The sequence below is a fragment of the Haliotis rufescens genome, unplaced genomic scaffold (assembly GCF_023055435.1).
Source record: "Haliotis rufescens isolate VD_foot unplaced genomic scaffold, xgHalRufe1.0.p SCAF_3, whole genome shotgun sequence".
Taxonomy (NCBI): domain Eukaryota; kingdom Metazoa; phylum Mollusca; class Gastropoda; order Lepetellida; family Haliotidae; genus Haliotis; species Haliotis rufescens.
The window spans coordinates 48,021,385-48,044,675 of NW_025964001.1; the positions used below are offsets into that span (position 1 = coordinate 48,021,385).

Sequence of the window (23,291 nt, forward strand, 5' to 3'; positions counted from 1 at the left end):
ATTTTGGAATGATCTTGAACTTTGGCTTAACAATTATCTTTCACAAAAAATTAAATTGACAAAATATCTTATTTTATCACATAATGGGTAGGTTTCTCGGCAGGATAAAGCCAACGGATAAAAACGATATCCGTTGGGGTCATATGCGGAGAGAGATGCAAATATCAAAGGTCAAGTAGGGACTACTTTCAGTGTTTACTTAAGAATTGACCTTCACTTTGTGTGAGTTCATTGGAACCTCTATGAACCTTCATAGAGTGAGGGCCAAACTGTATGAACGCTAGCTCTCTGTTGATACATGACATGTTTGAGTCTGATTGTGTGTTGCAACCGTTTTGGTTTGAAATAGGACAATGTTTGTTTCCAAAGAGTGTATTGTGCCATTCTATGCAATCCAAAATATGTCTTTAATACAGTATTCTGTCAATCTACATATCTGGGAACAATGAAAAAGTTAAAACAACAAAACAAAAAATGTTAAAAAATCAAACACTGTTCAATATTTTTTTTTATCCGAACATGGTACCTTTAGCTTTTTAGGAATTTCAACAACTAAAATAATCCTGTTTTGATGAACAAGTTTAAGTTTTACTCTGGTTTCTATGTCAGGTACACACCTGATATTGTTTTGATAGCTCCATAACTACTCTTGTATATGGACACACAGATAAAATAGAAATTCTCTCATCAAATTGGACTTAAGGTATCAGTCAGATTACTTGTTACCCTAAAACAAGGACTGGTAGGCTCTGAGTCAGTATACTGTGTCTTAGAAGGGTATTCATCTTCAACTGCGGCAAGGTATCTCACTGGGCTAGCCCAATAAAACCACCATCAGTCCGGACGAGCGCACGCACGCACACATCACTATAAAAGTGCAATAATCTTGGACGCGACACCACACATATTTGATTTGTGAAAGTTACATGTGTCCATGTAGTTTTATTATGAGCATATCTAATTATAATTTACATTGTTACATATACCAAAGGAGTTGACAAGTTTCGTGGACACAGGTAACTTACAAAACTTTACATTTCCAGCTGGAAAGAAATGTTCTGCCTTTCTGTTTAAAGTTATTTTGTGGAGAAGCTGTTATCCAATAATGAAGGATGGAAACTATGGCCCAGTAAAGAAATACTTCACAGGTGCAAATGTCACCGAGCTGTGTGTTGACAGGGGCAGCAAATAAGATGTGTACTGCATTCCATTTGCTTGGAAAAATGATGGAATAGTTAAAAGCTTTGAAAACGGGATGATTTATTTTTAATCAAGAAGTATTTGTTGCTCTACAGATGATTTGTTTCGCCAGCGTCTGTACTATCACCAAAAAGAATGATAACTGGCTGATATCTACGTTGGCAGTACTGGCATTCTTTTTCAAGAACGTGATCTTCAGCCTTAACTCTGGTGTGATTTTAGCAAAGGCTGCATTGATCAGCACTTCAACCCTTAGACATTTGAGTTTTGTTGCCTTGCCATGAACCTTTCACACCCAGAATAGTTCAACATATTATTTTTAAGACAGAAGGATTGTCTTATACTTTACTGGTTTTATTTGTAGGCAAATTTTCTCAGATGATCTGTCCGATATTTCTGCACGGTCGCCTTCAGACTACTCCTGTTTGGTATGGCTGTATCTGGTTCCCGGGCGTTATCCATGACAATAACCTGGGTTTGTTAAGATTAATATCCATTGATATACCCCAGATCATGGGTTCTGGTGTGAAAAACAATGACACAATTACCTTTACCATATGGTACCACAGTGGAATGAATCTTATTCATCAAGGTCTGGAAGCCCCTGTGATCTTGTAGACAGGATGGACTAGTGTCTGAAAACTGCTCAGTCATCGCCACATACAGTGTATCGAAATCCCATCTCATGGAGAGAAATGTAGTCCAGGAAACATTCATTGTCTTTACTCTTCTCCCAAATTCTACTTCAAGTGAGCTCATAAAGCTTGTACCCATAACCCCTTTATCAAAGCTGTCTAATATCCTTTTACGTCATGTTTGATAAATATAAAAAAGAATATAGGGGTCAATTCATACTTGTTGGTATGTCCATTTAGTCTTGTCCTTTGACCTTCTCAACTCACTGGACATGCTTTCTCAAAAGAAGTTGTGTTAACTTTAACCTCATAATAATTGCAAACATATGAAGTAAAGAAGATACATTTATTCTTGCTATTATAACCTGAAATATACTATAAACATAAATGATTGTTATCATAACAGCTTCTGGAATATAAGACATTTTCACCCAAAAGTGGCTAAAGTTGAGTTCCAAGGATGCTTAAAAGAAATTAGTAACAGCTAGAACAAGAGTCATCAGAAGATGACAAATGACATGACATGGCACTATTAAAAGAAACCCCATCTAAATAAACCAATCTCTGAGTTATTGACAAAATGACATTTTCAATATGACAATTTGTAATCACTGGTATAGAATATGTAAGAACAAATGATCACTATCAGGCCTTGATGGAAATAAATAATGCACTGATTTTCTTCACAAAAACATCCTCTATTCTTACACATGATTTTCTCAAGTAAAGACTTCATGAATTTTCATCTTTGCAGCACCTGGAATCAGCATGTTTTCTTCATATCTACTTCTTGAAAGCAAACATGCTAAACATTTCTTTGAGATTTGTCTGTTTTGCACTCTTGGAGGTCTTCAACAAGCCTGATACCCGACAGTCCTTTTCAACTGCAAATAAAAAAACCAAAACATTGAAATTATGATTTGATGAATGTTGGGGACACAATTTCATTGATATAATCTGAAAATGATTCCAAAAGATTAGAATAACTAAATGCAGCAAATGCATCAATTCATTTAATCAACAAACCAGAGTAAGAATCATTTGTTCAATTCAGTGATATGCACCTGATATTCCCTTATATTGAAACAATTTACAACAGAATACAAGGTAATTTCAGTTATATTTTCTAGTTGACAGTCAGTGATTCTTCAAATTGTCTCATTAAAATCAGATCTTAGTTCTCGCTACTGCTAAACAAAGATCTTACGACTTCCTATTAGGAGTCACGTCAGAACGACCAATCAGTGTGTCGCTTACCAGATCATGAAAGTGACGGTCGGAATGTTATTTCTAAACACGGGGTATTCCGAACGATAGTTACGGGCTTAACAACTGCATCTAGACCATCTATTAGCCATTCCAGAATTCTTCAGGTTTTAAATATTTAATCGAGAAATTGTCAAAATATGTTTTGAAGCGTAGTCGCCAATTTGAAGTTAGTGTTGTCTGATTGGCTAATGTCGACTGCTTGTCAGTCATTCCATTGGTCGGTCAAAGTTTGTGCAAGGTTGGTCTGAGAACTAAGATCTGATTTTAATGAGATTGTTCTTCAGCTGATGGAGTCGGGGTCAATTTTGATATTGGAGATACATGTATATTGATGCCTTAAAGTTTGAGCTGGTTTCTCTTAAAAAGCACATTAATATAACATACTAATGGCATGATTCAAAGTTGCATTGGCACATTTGCTTTGCCGGATACAGTAGACTTGACATGAAAAACAAAATATTCTCTGAAAATCCACTCTGCTCCTTTCCTATTGGTATAGAAAGTAAATAAATGAAGTAGTTCTACTAAAGAAGTTGTCACAGGTTGTAAACTAGGATGATACATCAACAAAGTTCCATAGTTTAAATATATATATCATGATTTCCTGCTTAAAACATTCAGAATAACCAAAAACCAAAGCAGGTATGGAGTAAGGTCTATGTTCTAGAGACTGGTTCTTGGCCACAAACCCTGCAAGAGATCTGATAGATATAAAGCTCAAGAAGAGTCTAGTGCATGTATTTCTGATACTCTGCTGTAGCCACAGCCAGCAGAAAAGGCTGTGTTTCTGAATGACTGAAGAAGGAATCCCTGTGCTACTGGCTCATCATTCAATGCTGACGATAGCACAGATAAATCTCATGGAGTTCTGACATCTTCCAGGAAGAATGGCTGATTTTCTATAGTCAAACCATAATTCGCCAACATAGCGGGCCATACCGGTGCAATGAGTATGACTCTGCAGTCAGTACGTTCTATGTATGCCTTGGTCTGTCATTAAAAAATGTCCCCATCCAAAACTATGGAGAGTGTTTAGGTCGAGAGCTTGGGAGTCCCGATACTGGCTAGTGTACAGTAGAAAATTGTTGAGACATGATGACAATCCCCTCTGTGGCCTCCTCTCTGTCACTTGTAATGATTGATGGTTTTGAGCTTTCCCTTAAACAAATGAGGCGTTGTGATCAGGTTGGATTCCAGAAGTGCTTTTTGGCTGGACATTCCGCTCTTGTGAGCAACTCTTCCCACAATGCCATCTAGAAAACTGTAAATGAGGCCAACATGGTCATGGTAGAGTCAAGTTTTTCTGTGTTAAGTATGAAAAACCAGTCCATAGCATAACAACCCCTTTCGCCAGATGTGTTCTAGTTTAATAGCTTCCACTGCCTCTGTAATGGTTGTCAGACGCTTGTTAAGCAATGCTTCATTTAGCTGCTCAAAATCACTCAAGGACTCTGTGTTAATAGGATCGAAGTTGAAAAGGAAATGTCAGGATATGAAATAATTATATAATTCTACATACCACATACAAGTTTACAGAATATCATGCAGAAATGGATAAGAAACTGAGAAAATGACTGAGTAGTGGGGGGAAATTATTACTTGATCCAACATGCAAACTTGTGGTTTCAGAGATGTCAAAAACATAAAATCTCAATATAGATAGACAGTGTTACGACATAAGTTCACTGCAACAAGTGAGATGCCAAAACAATAACCTCCTGTTGAATAGGAGAAAAAGTTCAAAAACATAATGAATGATTTGGTCCTCAAGCCAGGTCATCGTACAGCAGTAGCAGCAATAGATCAAATACTAAATAACCTGTTGGTATTGTTTATTCACTTTCAGTATAACTGTATGTTACTGCAAGCAGTGTACATGGCGTATTGGGAATGTTTCATGTTGTACTGAATGAATTTAAACCCTGACTGTATATAACTCAACTATGAACCAGGTCTGTCATTCATTCAGATTATTGGAATGAAACTTTTTATACACTGAACCACAAAAGAAATGTCACCATGGATAGATATATGAGAAACACTGTAAACATACTTTGAGACATATTAAATAGATGAAACTTGGCAAAACTGATCATCAAGTTTGAAATTAAAGTGTCAAATGTTCTCAAAGTGAAACACAACACTAGTCTGAGAAAATGGCATCACAAGGCAGTATCCTTGGTGTCCCCCATGTGCATTGATGACTACCATGCAACGTCGATATATATAATGGGAGAGGCGGTTGATGAAGGCACTTGAGCCCCCACTCTGATGAACGCCTGATGCAGTTCAGCTGCAGTTGTCTGCCTTCATTCAGCCGTCTTTGAATCTCGTCCCACAGGTGCTCAATGGGATTTAAATCGTGACTGAGGGCAGGCCACTGCATGATTCTGATGCCATTCTGCTGGAGGAAGTCACTTGTTGCTCTCGCGGTTTGGGCACAGATGTTATCATGCTGAAACTCGTTGCGGCGACGTGCCAAATGAGATTTGGCATGTGGTCTCAAGACTTGATCAATGTACCGAGCCCACCATTGCCTCTCCCTGGAAGACCCTCTGTGCAAGACCAATTCCACCCCACAACATGATGCTCAGACTACCCCACGAGTCTCTTTCAACAATACAAGCAATTGAATAACGTTTCCCACGGCGTCGCCAGACTGTCTCTCTCTCTCTGCCATCTGCTGTTGCGATACAGTAACGGCTCTCGTCTGAGAAGAGGACTCTTGCTGGTGGCGCCAATGCTGATGCTGTGTTGCCTACTGAAGACGGTCCTGGCGATGACGTGGTGTCAGAATGGGTCCTTGGTGTGGCCTGTGACAGTGGAGGTGTCTGCTCATCAATCGTCGACGCATGGTGTCTGCACTAATGTATCGCTGGTGTGTCCCCATGGTCTTTCCACAACATGGTTGCTCATCTGTAGTGTTGGTGGTCTGATACCGTTGCTGGAGTCCTTACGTGGATTTGAAATGCATTGGCTACTTGCGGGGCGGTTTGTCCAGCTTGTCCAGCTTGTCCAGCTTGTCCAGCTTGTCCAGCGGCTTGATGTCGCTGATTTCTTGTCAATTTTGGCATGAGGTAGCAGTTCAATAACGAATTAATTTTATCCAATCTGGGTGGATTTTTATAGGGCAAGAAATGGGGGAACGTATGTGCATTTCATTTTGCACGGAACTCACGTGCATCGGGTTACCATGGCCGTTGCCGTGATGCGTTTTGGTTATATCGTCATCTGCTTTAATTTTTTATGATCAAATTTCATTTTTCCGGACAAGGTAATGTTAAATTTTAGAAACTTTGACAAAGATTACCCAGATATTAAAATGACAACTTTTCATGCAATGTTACTTGGGGTGACATTTCTTTTGCGGTTGACAATAGAATAATTGATCTGGTAATCATTCCATCATCAAGTTCTGTTGGTGTGATTACATACCATCTGAAGCTATCCACACCCAGATGAAACACAGCTGTGAAAACAACTATGAAAGGTGTATAAAAATATTTTAATAATTACTCCAAGAAGTAGTAGAAATATTGTATTGGACAATCTTTAGTTAATGCAACAGTATCACTAAGACCATGATGTCCTTCAGATGTCATCTGAGAGACATGCAGTGTGTGTTCCTATTAGTTATACTGGTCAACAGCTGAAAATACTTACATCTATCACTTGATGACATGGCCTTTTGTGCTGACAATTTCTGAAAATATAACAGACATACTCTCAGCTTGTGTTTTCTGTTTCAGTTTGCATTACTCAAATTATAAATGTTAATAATTCCAAGAATACTATCTCTATTACAGCAAGTGAGCAAACCCACCTCCCCAAGATTCTGCTATTAGAGAGCCGATGTTTTTCATCCTTTGAGCATGTGCAAAGACTTGGGCAACAAGATACTATTACTTGCACAACTGATTATATATATAGTTGACAGTGAAGAGGACTTCTGTTAAAATCTGAATTTTTATAGTGTGATCACAGCCAAATTACAGGAATCACGTTCATGATGTAATTAGAGGTTTCTTATTTGCAGGAATTACATGCATTATGAACCATTTGCATTTAACCAAATCAGGTGAGAGTTGACCTCACCAATACTTATCTATATTCATCTTTGTTCCCTCAACTTGGCTCCATACATCTATTTGCCCTAATCAAGAAGTTCATATGTACTACTAATTCAACATAACCGTGAAACAGTAAGTTTCATACCTCTACCTTAAAAACAATGAGAATGGATGCAAACAATTTAGATTTGCAAATCCCTGGGGATGCAAACAATTACAGCTAAAGATTGCAGGCTGCCTGTTACAGATAACTGTCAGTTCTATTCTGGTAGGATATACAGTCACGATTCAACACCTCAACTTTATTACCGAGTCCTCTGGGCTTGACAGTTAATACACTCAGATAAGTCCCTAGCAAAAGCTGCCCAGAATTTTGTTTCTAACCAATGTAGCATTCTATAGTCTATTCAGGGAAGAGTAAACAACAACCTGGAAAAAGCTGGGAGAGAGGGGATCCTAATCATAGGTGAGGTGAAATGGGCTTTAGCGTAGCATTCAAGATTATTGCACATGTGTGTACAAGTGCTTGAGCGTGTACGAGTTCAGAGTAATGCTGATTCTATGCATGGTGCTAGCATACTGAGATGCCATGTTGCAGTTTAACATGAATATATCAACAATACACAGTATCTTCTTTGATAGGCATTTAGAAGTTGGAGTAAGGATAAAAAATTATGTATGAACAACTTCACCACAGCCCTCACCACCAACCTCAAAGACTTCAAAATCAGGAAACTATACAAGAAGCCATCAACATAAAAAAGAATCCAGCCGTCAATCAACCGTGACCAAGGCTATACATACATTCTTAATCACATCCCTATCAAAATTCAAACACTACTCTTACAACTATACAATCTAATTTAGACCTCTGGCTATCTCCCCAAAACATGGAAAACTGCACTTGTGGTGCCAGTTCTGAAACCAGGGAAACCCCCAAATGACCCTGATTCCTACCACCCCATCTCTCTCACATCTCCAGTCCATAATTAACAACAGACTAAAGTTTAAAATTAAAAACAATAGCCTACTTAAAGAGGACCAGAGCGGCTTCACAGCCAATAGACAGACTTTAGACCACATTTTAAATTTGGAACATGATGTTAAGACAGCACAAGCACAAAAACAATACACTGTGGCCATATTTATTGACTTTTCTAAAGCATTTGATATGGTTTGGCACAACGGCCTTATTCAAAAATTATTAGACAAAGCCATAGATGGAAGAATTTTAAATTTCATTCACTCATTCCCCACCAAATTGAAAATGGCACCCCCCAGGGAAGCATCCTGTCCCCCACACTATTTAATCTCATGATTGATAACTTTTTTCCAAAACTCCCCAATAACAACTACAGCAAAATTCGCTGACGACATCTCATTCGGGACGTCATCAACATCCATAAAAGAAATTGAAAAAAGAATCAAACCCATCCTTTCGGACCTAGAATACTGGGCTTCCCAATGGGGGTTCAAAATCAATACCAAAAAAACCATCGGCTTATTATTAAAAAAATCCCACATGCCAAATTTAACACCCAAACTCACACTTAATGAAGAAATTATTAAATTCTAAAAAGAAGCAAAATTTTAGGAGTCACATTTGACCAACATCTCACATGGGCTCCCCACATTCATAATGTGGTCAATTCTTGTCAAAAAGATATCAACCTCATGAGAGCCATCAGCGGCTCTCACTTGGGAGCTGACAAACACACACTTATTAATATATACAAAACACTTGTACAAGCAAAAATAGACTATGCTGCTCAGGGCCTTCACTCCTTAACAGAAAACCTAAAAAAAAGCCCAATTCTATACAGTATAAAGCACTTAAGATAGCCCTGGGGACCAGAGCTGGCACCTCCCTAAACACATTACAAATCCTTACAGGCACCACATCCATACAACTGAATCGACACCAATCAATACTCAACTACTGGGCTGGGGCCCCATTCTTAAACAAATAACACTGAAATATCAAAATGCTAGACCTGCCACCATCAAAAAATTCAAAAACAATAAACACATAGCCCCTTTTATTACCCACCTATACAATCTCATAAAAACCTACAAACTAGAACATATCATCCACACACCACCAAACAATACATACATCCATGACCACCACCCCCCCCCCCCCCACCCCCCCCCCCCCCCCCCCCCCCACCCCCACCCCCACCCCCCCTGAAACAGACACAGCCCTAACCATAACATTAAAAAAACACAACAAACTCACAAACACAGTAAAAGGTACACTCTCACTCAACTACATTCAAGACAACTGGCCGGAACACACACACATATACACAGATGCATCATATAATACAAAAAAAAAAAACAGGGCTGGGTATCCACATAACACAGCCTTCACCAATCACTAAAAAATACCACTACACAAACTATACTAACACAAATACAGCAGAATTACTAGCCATATTACAAGCATACCACCAAGCTGAAACAATAAACCAAAATAAAATCATTATCATCTCTGACTCACTAATTAATTCAATACAAAAAATTGCAGACAAACACTCCAAAACCAGACCCGACCTAATTAACCAGATAATAAACATCCACTCAAAATTAAATACAGCAAATAAAACAATAACACTAGTGTGGGTACCCAGCCACACAGGCATACCAGGAAATGAAATCACAGATCAAACAGCAAAATTAGCAACAAATGAACAGTCCCCCACAATACAATTCCATACAAGCAAGGCCGAAACAAAAACATTAATTAAAAACACTATAAAACAAAAAAAATTCCAAGATAATATACAAAAATGCAAATGACAATGGATAAAAACACTGTTCACCACCCCAATTACAAAATGCAAAAACTATACAAACTCCATTCTAACAGATAAAAGTATAAACAGAATACATAGCGACCAAACAGATTTAAACACAACACTTCATAAACAAAACAGATACCCAAACCCAAACTGCACTCATTGTAACACCACAGAAGACATAAATCACATATTCAACATCTGTACCAAGTATAAACAACAACAAACACTATACAACTCCCTCCCAACTACAAAAACAATATCACCATACTATTTAAACCAAATTAAAAATAGCCACCTTTCTTAAAGCAACAAATTTAATAGCAAGACTTTAGACCATCCCAAACAAATTCACTGCCTAAATCTCCATTATAACAGCAACTTTTCAGATTCGGATCGGGATCGAAATTCTCAGCGCGGATTGTCTTCTACGACGTCCGCGCTTCAAATTCCGCCTGACACTTCCCCACGCACCGCGTCCTGACATACATCCACTCCCCCCGCGCTAGGCCCCAGTTTATTAGCTTAGGCTACCCACCCTTATCCATTGTTATTTTATCTTCTACTATTATTTATTTTTTCTTATTATATACTAGAATATCAGCTTAACTGTTCTCTATCTTCTTCTTTTTATTATTATTTATATCACTTTTTATCCCTATTTATATCACTTTTTATCCCTATTTACATTGGTTAATGTAGGACTTTACAAGCTTATTTGGCATCCCTTTGCCTCTACAACCCAAACCTCTCTTCTCTCCTACTTTATCCCCCTTCATTTACAGTTTTTTGGGCTAGAGGTTTATCATTATTCCCACTATTTATTGTTTTATATGACCCGTCTGCAAAATAGCCAGAGGCTGAAGCGCTCGTAAAATCTTAAACTATTGATTGTGAGAACCTGCACCAAAACATCGCTCTTAATTTCACCACATAAAACTCCGTAGATGTGATAGCGGTGTCTTCATCTGCTCATGCTAAAAATAGGCCAAGTTCAAAGGTTACGATCTCGTGAAACGAGAGCGAGACCTAATTACCCATGAGACCTAATTACCCATAAGCCCTTCTTCATCATGGCCTCATGCTAATAACAAGTACGTATATCGCTGGAGATTTTTTTTGGTGAATATACAAAGTAATATGAGTAGTACTCAATCTAATATCCCCAAACAACCTTCCAAAGGTTCAGGGGATCATGACAAACCTCCCGAAAGTGGAGCAGTCAGTCAAGTGTCGTTAAATCTGGCCAGTACGAGCCATGATGACGACCACGTGGGTCCGAAGGTTAGATCTACTAACCGGGGTACTTCACAGGGCGTCAGTAGCGCAGGCAAACTAGATCAGTTACCTTAAGGTTATAGGATTCCTAAAAAATGGAGAATTAACCACAGAATTGAACATGATCTCTCAGACTGGTCTAGCTCGAGCGAGTCAAGTTCGAGTGACAGTTCGACTGATAGTGACGAGTGCGATGTGGTTGATAGTTATCATCACAAAAGAGAGGTCGATTTTCAAACGTTTGTATCAATAAACTTGATAAACACCGCTCTGAAAATGGTCCTGCAACTGTAGCCGGTTCAGCTGAACCAGTAGATGAATATGTCCCTTTTTCGATCACACAGGCAGAATCAGATTCTTGGTCCTTGCCAAGCCATCTGTCTAATCATCTCAATACTCAGTTCTCTACCTTCAAAAAAGATAATGTGTTGAATGAGAACATTCTTGATGATCACCCCATACCTGATGAGCATTGTTTGACTGCTCCCCAACTGGATGGGTATTTAGATGATCTTTTTGAAGCGCGGGACAGGTCATTTGAGAAAAAAACAGATTTCTCTTTGCAGTTTATTCAAAAGAATGTTAAATGTCATGGGTCCTTTGTCACATTTATGGGGTAATCTTGACAAAATCAGACGCAGGGAGGCTTCACCTGATTTAGACATTTATGAACTTCTTGACATTGTAGAAAAGTCAGTCTGCCTTGTGGGACAAGCTAACTTGTCAATCAATTTCCACAGGCGGCTTTCAATTTTATCCAAACTGGTTAAGGATCCAAAGAAAGCCAAAAAGTTGCTTTACAAGTATGAGGGTACCTTTGCTGATGCTAAAGGGAAGCTCTTCGGAGACCCCTTTTACAACACGCTACTCGCCGAGGTGAAGCGTAAGCAAAAGGCCAGGGATATTCTTGGTAGGCGGCATTCGGCTCCTGAGGAAAAGATTAATTTCTTTAGAAACCAGCCTTTCTCGCAGCAGCCCTTTCATGGAGAGCCCTCAGGTAAGCCCAGTTCGTCTGGGGGCGGATTCAGAGTTCAGGCATCCTTCAATCCCAGGAGAGGAGGGAAAGACCGTGGTGGCAAAAGAGCAAGATCCTCAGGACCATATAGGTTTGTATCACTCTCTTTCAACAAATACCGATGCCGTGAAGCGCGGCATAAGTTCAAGTCCCTTGAATCTGAATGCTCAAAATCCAGAACATCCAGACAGTATGTTACCAGAAATAGAAGATCTAAAATTAGAAAGCATTCCTTTCCCGGAAAATATTTTGGGGGGCAGAATAACACATTTCTACACCAATTGGGCAAAAATTACTCTAGACCCATGGATTCTTCAGACCGTTCAGGGCTTTCAAATCGAATTCATTCAAAAGCCTATCCAGAGAAAACCACCTCCACCGTTAACTCTTTCTCAGGTGAACCAGGTTGTACTGGACAAGGAGATTGGGAACATGATGATGAAAGGGGCGATAGAAGAGATTCTTCCGGGTGTGAATCTGGAGGATTCTCAATCTCAGTTTTTGAGTCCCATGTTCGTAGTTCCCAAAAAAGACGGGGGTCAGAGACCAATACTCAATGTGAAAAAACTGAATGCTTTCATTCCATACAATCATTTCAAGATGGAAAGCCTTTCACTCCTGAAGGATGTCATTCAGGAAAACGATTATATGTGCAAACTGGACCTGAAGGATGCATACTTCAGCATCCCAATTGCCAGGCACCAGAGGAAATTCCTCCGCTTTCAATGGAAAGGGCGATTGTTTCAGTTTCTCTGCCTTCCATTTGGCCTAGCGCCAGCTCCACGGACGTTCACCAAATTGCTGAAACCTGTGGTAAGCATTGCACGCAGAGCAGGTATTCGGTTGATCATATACCTAGACGATATGATTCTCTTTGCCCGCAGCCCAGAGAGTCTAGTTCGTTGCCGAGAGAGTCTCTTGTATCTTTTGAAGAACCTAGGTTTCGTTATCAACAAGGAGAAATCAGTTCTTGTTCCGTGTAAGAACCTCAACTTCCTGGGTTTCGAGATAGATTCTCAGTGTCTCACTCTAACACTTCCCCAGAAGAAAGTGACAGACATCCTTCAAAGATGTCACAGGATACTGAAACTACCAGTGGTAAAGATTCGAACACTGGCCACTTTGTTGGGAAAGCTTTCAGCATCAATGAGAGCTATTGTTCCAGCCCAGTTACACTGCCGGTTCCTATAAATGCAATCATCACAGGAACTATTGGAACATCAGAGCTACGAACACAGGATCAAACTTTCAAGGAAGTGTGTGCAAGAAATTCGCTGGTGGGTAGACAATCTGTCGACCTTCAACGGCAAACCCATTTCAGCAATCCACCCAGATCTGATATTACAAACAGATGCTTCCAATCTGGGATGGGGGGCAGTTTGCAATCAAGACCGGACTGGAGGTCGGTGGAGTCTGGAGGAGAGCAAATTCCATATCAATGCTCTCGAACTGAAAGCAGTTCTACTGGCTCTTCAGTGTTTCTGCAAAAGTCAGTCAGGCATGTCCCTTCTGGTCCAGGTAGACAACCGCACAGCAGTCTCTTATGTGAATCGTCAGGGGGGGACAAAGTCTCATGTTCTAGTCACAATAGCCAAAGAAATATGGGACTTCTGTCTCCAGAGAAAGATAACTCTGGAAGCACAGTATCTACCGGGCAAGGAGAACATCATTGCAGACTGGGAGAGTCGCCATTTTGCAGATTCGAGCGAATGGCTCTTGAATCGCAAGGTGTTCAACCAGTGCAATCAGAGACTTGGCCCTCACTTGATAGATCTTTTTGCATCCCGCCTATCACATCAACTGGAGAAGTATGTCAGTTGGAGACCAGATCCCCAGGCAACTTACATAGATGCATTTCGGTTGGAATGGAAGGGGGCGAGAGGTTATGCCTTTCCCCCGTTCTCCATGATCGGGAGATGTCTGTGGAAAGTAAGGAGGGAGAGGGCAGAACTGACCTTGATAACTCCAGTGTGGCAGGGCCAGGCGTGGTACCCTGTCCTGTTGGAGATGTCAGTGGAGTGTCCAATACTTCTACCAGTGTGGGCCGACTTGCTGGAATCACCACAAGGTCAAACACACCCTCTGGTAGCAAACGGGACACTGCTATTAGCGGCCTGGAGGGTTTCAGGAATCTGGTCACTTCAGGAGGCATTTCGCAAAAAACTGCCGAGCTTTTGTCACACCAGTGGAGACCAGGGACGCAAGGAGCTTATAATTCCTCCTGGAAGAGGTGGTCTTGCTGGTGTGTGGAACGGCAAATCAATCCCTTTTCAGCCTCATTGGAACATATCCTACAGCATCTAACCCACATGTATGAAAGTGGATCTGAATACAGAACCGTTAACACTAGCAGATCAGCTTTGTCTGCTTTTCATCGCCACATACATGGCTACCCAGTTGGTCAACATCCTTTGACCAAGAAACTTATGACAGCTATTTTCAATCAGAAACCTCCATGTCCTCGATACCACCAAACTTGGAATGAAGACGTGGTCCTGGACCATATTGGTAATATGCCTGAAAATGGTAAATTATCAGATAAGCATCTGACAGAGAAACTGGCTATTTTGTTGATGCTTACATCAGCAAGTCGCGCAGCTGAACTTATTTCCATGAACGTAAAGTTCACATCTGACAAGGGAGACAAGGTTGTCTTTCTTTTGACAAAGCCCACAAAGGTCTCTAAGCCTGGGTCAGAACCTCATAAGTTGACCATACAAGCCTATCCTAAGAACCCTTTGTTCTGTGTAGTGCAGTGTATCAGAGACTACCTTGACCGCACACTCCTGTGGAGAAAGGACGGGGATAGAGATAAGTTATTACTCAGTTATGTGAAACCCCACAAACCTGTATCCGCAGCTACAGTTGCTAGATGGGTAACTAATGTGATGAAGGATGCAGGGATCAATGTTACAGTGTATAGAGCACACTCTGTCCGGGATGCTTCTACATCAAAAGCTTACACTAAAGGTGCTTCGATCACTGAAATTTTAGAACTGGGAAACTGGTCTAGAGCATCTACTTTCAAGCAGTTTTACTTGAGGGAGACTAAAGAATGTGGAATCCAGTTTAAAATACTTAACTAGAGCTTTAAAGCACCGCTATCACATCTACGGAGTTTTATGTGGTGAAATTGTTAATTTCATAAGCACATGTAATGTGTGAATTGAAATTATAATTTCATTAATAAAACGAAGTAGATGTGATAGCCCCACCCTTGAATTTCCCTCCCAAGCTTGTATTTTGACTGAATTGTATCTCTTTACAGAGGACGCCATTAGGAGGAGACCTGGCTGAAACTCCCACATTCCAGATGTCCAGCTTGGACCAAGATTATCCGTCCGGTTGCAGTCTCAGATGAGACTGTTTTTGTAGTTCGCGTTCGCATTCGGGTTATTTGTCACCTTAATTTGGGACATCCCAAATAAATGTTTGATTGAAGCTCTTTTCTTAGTTGTTCTTTTAACACTTCGGCATAATGAAGAAGGGCTTATGGGTAATTAGGTCTCGCTCTCGTTTCACGAGATCGTAACCTTTGAACTTGGCCTATTTTTAGCATGAGCAGATGAAGACACCGCCATCACATCTACTTCGTTTTATTAATGAAATTATAATTTCAATTCACACATTACATGTGCTTATGAAATTAACAATTGTAATAAAGAAGTTGTTCATCCATAAATTCTTATCCTCACTCATACACAGTATACTGACTCCGAGCCGACCAGTCCTTCTTTCAAAGTTATTTGGTATGATGCAGTCAGGGATCAAACCCACGACCTTCCACTCCCTAGGCTCACGCTCTATCCACTAGACCACGGAGCCTTTCCGATCCTTATCATAACTAATGATGGCTTTTAAATGGTTTTTCAATATGCCTGCCAAAGCTGCCATTTTGAAAATCGGATTGGAAACTCCTACAGCTCAGGTGTCATCATGAATGCAGGTTTTCCATTTGAAGCCAGAAGCCACTGAATTTAACCATTAATTTTCTTACCATTTGCACTGGTTGTTTTACTTTTCATAATGTGGCTAAAATTTGGGACACCCTTCCTGATATTAGATCTGATAAATCTTAACATGAATATGTATTACGTCATTGGGCTCTGTGTGAGCGTAAGCCATGTTGTATACATGATGCCCACAGTTCCATATACACCACACAATAGGTATCAGACTATCTGGCAATATTTGTTTGTATCAAATATTATTATCATGTAATAAACTATATTTTGAACTAATAAACTCAGTTTCTACCATAATCAGAAAGACTTCTGCCCATATCCTCCCTCTAAAAGCTATATATTTATTCACTGTGGCTCAATCCTTTTAATGAATTTTTAAGGGGGATACAGGAGGAAGTCTTACCCATACATACATATATCACATTCTGGCTGGTTATTTCACAATAAGAAACCTTTAAAATACTTAATAATCACTGTTTCACAGAGGGATTTGAATTGTGACTTCCCAGTTCAATGCATATGCATTTGACCATTCCAGTGCCAAATGCATGGCCTGAGTGCAAGTCGACCCAAATTGATGAAGACTCGCCTTAATTTTCCTTGTTCCCAATCTCACTGATGCAGGGACACAGACTGACAGAGGTGACAAGGGCCCTACGTGTGCCCAGACTTTCACAGCAAAGCCAGGCTTTGAGTGTGAGACTAGATATTTTTTCAGATACATCTGCAATCCAATATATGTTTTTGATTAAAACTGATGAGCCTAAATAATTTTTCTTTAAAGAACATCTTGCAGCTATGTACACTTTTGTGGCAGACAATTTCTCCTTTTTTTTCAACAGTCTGAAGCAGGATAATTTATTTCAGTTATCATATGGGGAAATTTAGTAATGTCCATAAAAGCCACCTCGTCTGCTTTACCAAACTTGACATAACTTATTCTGTTTATGTTGTGAGGTAGTAAGATGACTGAGATTTCACATAGAAAACTTTCTTCTCATCTTACACTGGTTGGCTTGTCACATGAAGAACCGGGTTTGATTCCCCACATGGGTACAATGTGTGAAGCCCATTTTCCGGTGTCGCCCACCGTGATATTGCTGGAATATTGCTAAAAGCGGCATAAAACCACTCATTCACTCTTGTTTACACATGTTGAATGTTCTGAATTTCTTGTTATGCATAAAATGAATTCATTATAATGGAGCTTTTAATTTAACTTCCAGCTTGTGTCTGTACTTCATGATTACTCCTTGACATTGAGTGTCAGTCTTGTCTCAATGTTCTGGAGATTACCAGAAAAAAACAACTTGATGAATTGAATGAAGTCTCTAAAAAATGAGCCACCACAAAAAAATGGAAACATTCCCATGCCCTACCCCCAATTCTGCTGATGACCTGTTGGTTTCATGTGCCTGTAACTTTAATATGCTGCTCGTCTACTTAACTTTCAGTAAGGTGAGCTAATATGTTTAAAGGGAACTGCAAGAGGGGGACACTTAAATTAGGTCACATTAATTTCATGATCGATAGTATATGTCCAGTATATTTTTTTTATCCTTGTGTACAAATTACCTGTGAATTTCGGGGAATAGGTGAACATGATACACCTCTGTTTAACAATGATGAAGAGGTCAATTTCTTGGCATTCTGACGGAGATCCTCATTTGTTTTCCTATCATGAATGTCTTCAGCTTGTGCTCCTGTCACCACACAATCCTCTTCTTTACAACACAGATTGGTGCCACTGGACTTTGACCAGTTAAATACAGAAACAGATTTTTTCGTAGATGAAACGTCAGATGCTGTGTGAGATGAGACCAAATCATTTTGCTGTTTGCTGCCTGCAGGTAGAAATGACTGAAAGTTGTCATCATTCAATGTCTGTATATCAGAATGGGTCTCAGGATTATGGTTTTCAATACTTCTTTGCCTTTGTGCCACTTCATTTTTTTCTTTGCAAGAAAAATACCTGGAACAAATATATAAAAAATCTTTAAACCAAACTTTGAAATAGCAATATTTCTAGATCTTACCTCATTGAACATACTGTATATCAGAAACAACATATTTACTGTATTTAAAGGCATTACATCAACATATCACAAGATACCCCCAGGATGACAGGACCTATGACAAAAACCAGAAAGGAACTGGAGGTGTTTGCAAGTACTTATAAAAACAGATGCAGCCCTTTCCATTTCCTCCAATCTTCTAAAGTCTTAAATTACTACCATGTACTTTGAGTCTAAAACTTTCCTTGCAGATTTTGACCTTAATCAAGACAATAGTGTAAGATTCAAACACAAATAATTGTCAGGGTTGTAAAGTAAAAGTGCAATGGTAGCTGGCAATACAACCATGGTTCACAATGGTCACAAACAAGACCTTGCTTGTAGAGGTAACCTTGCCTGAGAAACTCACAATGACATAACTAGTTTGACAAAAAATGGAATGCTGACCTGGACCTTTCACTATATCTTGACCAAAACCTTTCCAAGCAGGAGCCCATCATAAGGAAGGTTTACACCAAGTGGAAGAATAAATGCAGGAATAGGTTTTAAGAAAGAAGTAACCGCATACGTTTTTGGGATTATTTTCTTTCTGTGTGCATGATTCATGACATGCCAAAAGAATTCCCTTCAATCATTTGGAAAAAGTCAATGGAGGAATAATCTCAATGTCAATAATCTTTGTATTGTTATCATTAGAAAAATCACAGGTGGCAGCCAAATTCCAACAAAATCCTTAAAGCAGTTCCAGTTCCAACTGATCAGTGATTGCTGTTCACCAAAGATCAATTAACATGTTATATACCACGGTCAACAGTCTTATATCTATCAACACACACCTTCAGTTCAGGTGAGATAATAATTAAGCTGGTGCTCTACTTTTCAACCCAGCAGTCTGATAAGAACATGCTATTGTACAGAACATCAACTAACATATTATACCTGCTGTAAACTTTACTTCTCGGTTCATTTATATCCAATTTGGACCTGTGGGATAACGACTGAACAGCAAACATGTTCCTCTTGAAAGATCCAGGCTTGTTTTCTTTAAGGGTTGTGATACTGTGAAAATCTGCAGTTGTGCCATCTCTGCTTCTATCCTTCACAGGAGATTTAGGTGCAGTAGAATTACTATTGTCATTTGTTTTTTGGTGCATTTGGCTCCCTTTTTCATATCTAGATTTCTTATTATTAAATGCATTGTCATCATACATGGACGTCAACTCCTTGTCAGACTTGAAGTCCTGGTTTTCAATAGCTGAAAATAATATTTGCAATAATTATGATGCGACTCAAACAATTGTCTAAATCACACAAGTGTTTAGCTCTAGAATTACTGCATTGTTCCAACGGACATCACAAAGTCATGTGCACACAAATCTCAGATTACACATTGTGGCAATGTGTCCCAAAAGCTCTGCATTCAAAGCAGTTGGGAACTACTTTGTTGCATGGTTCAATGGCTTTCTCATGTTTTGCTAAAAGAAGTGCAATCTATGGGAAATGGTGCATGAAAAAGCCCTGTCTTGCTACAAATGGTGAAACTAAAATCTCAGCAGTCCATAATGCAATGAAAGCACTTATTCAAGTAGAAAAGTGTTTGCAAGCAGTTACAAACATAGAAACCCCTACACTGCAATTTGTAGAAGTCCCCAGAAATCAATACATATACACCTGTCACTTCCAGTGTGATACTAATATCCCCTTCAGTGTGGTGAAATACATGCCTACTACAGCCCAGCACCAGTACCTTGCCTCTAACTAATGTAATGAAAGTATAACTGCATTTCCACTGTTATGACATCCCATCTGGTTGGGGAAAATCATCCCCAGTGCAAAACAATTTGAACCCAGAATCATGACTTATGAACAAGACGATTAGTGCTCTGGGTTGTTTCAAGTTATAGAGGGTTGGAATATAAAACTTCTGATCACGAGTAATTTCATCAGAAACTTAACATTGTGCCGTGGATTCGGCGATGATGTTGTCATGGTGACTTTCTACAGCAGGATCAGCTGTTTGTGACATCAATTATAGAAAGCACACGTCTAATGACACCTTCAAACAAAACAATCCCATTCCTCTAGCTACCTGAATGAGAAAGTTACGTGCAGGGACTGGTAATTTGTTATAGGGGAGGGGGACCAATGACAGTAAGAAGAGGGGTGGTGGTAGTAGTAGTAGTGGAGAGTTGCAAAATTTACCCCCATGGGATGAGGTATCCTCTCTTACACGGCTGCACAAGCCTTGTAGTGCGGCGATGATCGCAAGCGCTCAAGAGCAGGGAAACCAGTCTTGCAAAGCACTTGGTGAAATACTTCACACACTTCCATCACGTGACAAAACAGAGAACTGTATAGCAGACAAACAAAAACGGCGTCCCGAGTTCTGAAGAGATGACAGTGTACATGCAGCCAGTTCCCTGTAGAATGGGTTATGTGACCTCTGCATAAGCAAGTTGATTGATGTGATGTCTGTAACTAAGTAAGAAAAGTCACATCACTGTTGATCACACAAGTAAAAATGGGACAAAAAATCCAGGCAATCTTCATTCCCTTGATAATGTCTATCTTGAGAGGGGTAAAAATGCTGGATCGTTATTAAGTTGGCAATCTCCTTGAGCAAGAGATTAATTGAACGGAGAGAGACTGATTTTTTCCATGAAGTAGATAAGGAAGGGTGATGCCAATATAACCGTCTCCAAACTGACATAGTTAATCCAATCCAGGCGATGTAGAGGTAGAGCGACTATGGTACATGGCGACTTATACATTGCTTGTAACAAACCAGTCTTGATCATACAGTACAGTGGGTGGTTGGCTGAAAGCGAGACAGCTGTAGAAGGTGAAGGCTGTAGAAGGCTGTAGTCATCGAAAGGCGGGAAAAAAATCGGCTATGAAGAATGAAACCAGTAGTGTGTCCTACTTCATTGATAGGTTAATGATGGTCGATGACGTGGTCTTGAACAAAAAACGAGTTCGATAACAATGGAGAACCTGTCTGCTAAGGTTTCTTGGTTGCTGATAGTACAGAATTCTTCAACGAACCCTTTAAATGACGATCTACCAAACGCTTGACAACCCTGGAGGCAGGTAATAAATCCGTCTCCGAGAGTTTGCGACATTGCTGACTTCAGTTATACATAAAATGTGCCTGGAAGGCAGATATCGATGTCGATGTCAACCCAGAGGCTGAGACGAAAATTGACTTCGATATACATATCCTGATGCCGCTCCCAGGTGGTGTGGTGTTGTGGGTCAGGGTTGGAAAATAAGATCAGCCAGGGAGGACAATCCCCGGATCAACATTATATCAAAGGAGAAGAGGTGGGGAATCTTGATGATCCAACACGTATCTGGCGACACAGTAGAAACCTCTTGTTGAACTGGGACTGCGCATCTGGGAGGAGTGACCTGCGCAGTAGTCGACGAGGGAGTCTTTTGAAGGTGGAGATGATGACTGGGAACGACTAGGAGAATGGCAATCCACACAAGCATCTGTCGGAGATGAACATCAAACAAGAGTCATCAGAAAGATGACATATCCCCCCGGCAGCTGTCTGTAAAGTAACCACAAGTAAATGTGCTATTCTGTATTCTGTGGGTTTTTTTATGCAAACAAATGACAATTTACAAGAAACAATGACTAAACAAGCATACAGTCACGAAGTCATCTATATCCCCTGCCCATTTTAACACGTTATGGTCCCAAACCAGGTAAGTGACCCAACATTTCTCTTAGCCCATTTCAAAATAGCGGCAATGGAAATTCTAAAATAAACATTTCTAAAACTTATTAACTTCCTTAATATCAAATGGCACCAGTTCAGTATGTGCTTTATATATCTATCTATCTATCTATCTATCTATCTATCTATCTATCTATCTATCTATCGATCGATCGGTAGGTAGGTAGGTAGGTAGGTAGGTAGGTAGGTAGGTAGGTAGATAGATAGATAGATAGATAGATAGATAGACATGCAATGTTTGGCAAGGAAATAATTAACAGTTTATTTGTTTTACTCCATAAGTGAACCCACCCTATATTAAAACTTATATTAAAAAGTCCAACTTGTTGCCATGGAAACGTAAAAAATCAAAATTTATAAAATTCCTAAATAGCAAAAGGCACAACTTCAGTATGAGACTGATAGATTTGCCAAGTTCCAATCAAATACACTGAATGGTTTACGAATTCTGCCCCGGAAACGAACCCCATCTCCAATTGAGTCTTATGTCCAACTTCATCCCATAAAAATTTAAAAAAATAAAAAATTAGAAAAATCCCAAAATATCATAAGGCACCACTTCAGTATGTGCCTGATAGCTTTGCCAAGTTCCGATCAAATACACTGAATGTTTTTTTAATTCTGCCCCGGAAAAGGAAATGATTACGGACGGACAGACGGACAGATGGACAGACAGACAGACTGGCTGATCGCTATATCCCCCCGCATTATATGCCGGGGGGATAACAAGGAGAGGGATGTTGAAGCTCATCACAGCGATGGTGATGGGCTGAACCCGAAGAGGAGAGCGGTAGTAATCATCATTGAATCAGAAGTCAGGATAAGACGAATTATAAGGGTAACCATGGAGTAGTACATGATGAATCAGTAGTGTCCTTTGTGAGCATTGACCCAAAGAAGGTCAATCCCCCAACCATCAATCCCAAGAGTGACCTTGCGAACCGGAAAGACGAACCTCAGACTGTCGATCCCAAGACAAGCAGTTCTAAGGTGAGAGATCATTAAAGTGCTGATCACGCAATTGACTATTCTAGGAATAGAGATCCGAGGTAGAAGCGCGAGATCGATCTGTGCTCTGTATATCCTTAGTAGAGGGTGAACCCATTTGACCAGTGTCAGGGGAAGCCTTATTCATCACTGTTCATGGAGGAGTGCCAGTAACGTTGGATGGAGAAGAGCGACTGGCAGCAGATAATCTTGTGTATCAGAGGCAGCTTTGGACAAATTGACGGAAGAGAGAATTCTGCGAAAGTCCGATGTAGCTGCATTGAGCCAGTATAATACGGACATTGTCTGT

General features: G+C 39.9%; 1 protein-coding gene across 3 annotated transcripts in view; it reads right to left on the minus strand.

Moving 5' to 3' along the window:
- Nucleotides 1-1,275: 1,275 nt before the first annotated feature.
- Nucleotides 1,276-23,291, minus strand: part of LOC124149737 (exonuclease 1-like) — a 191,806-nt gene continuing 169,790 nt past the window's right edge. For all 3 annotated transcript variants that reach the window (XM_046521492.2, XM_046521493.2, XM_048403037.1), the window contains 4 exons: nt 19,188-19,503; nt 17,809-18,205; nt 6,768-6,807; nt 1,276-2,719 (listed from right to left, as the gene is read on the minus strand). In XM_046521492.2, coding sequence (XP_046377448.1) covers nt 2,619-2,719; nt 6,768-6,807; nt 17,809-18,205; nt 19,188-19,503 — 854 coding nt within the window. In that variant the 3' untranslated portion in view covers nt 1,276-2,618. The remainder of the gene's footprint in view (nt 2,720-6,767; nt 6,808-17,808; nt 18,206-19,187; nt 19,504-23,291) is intronic.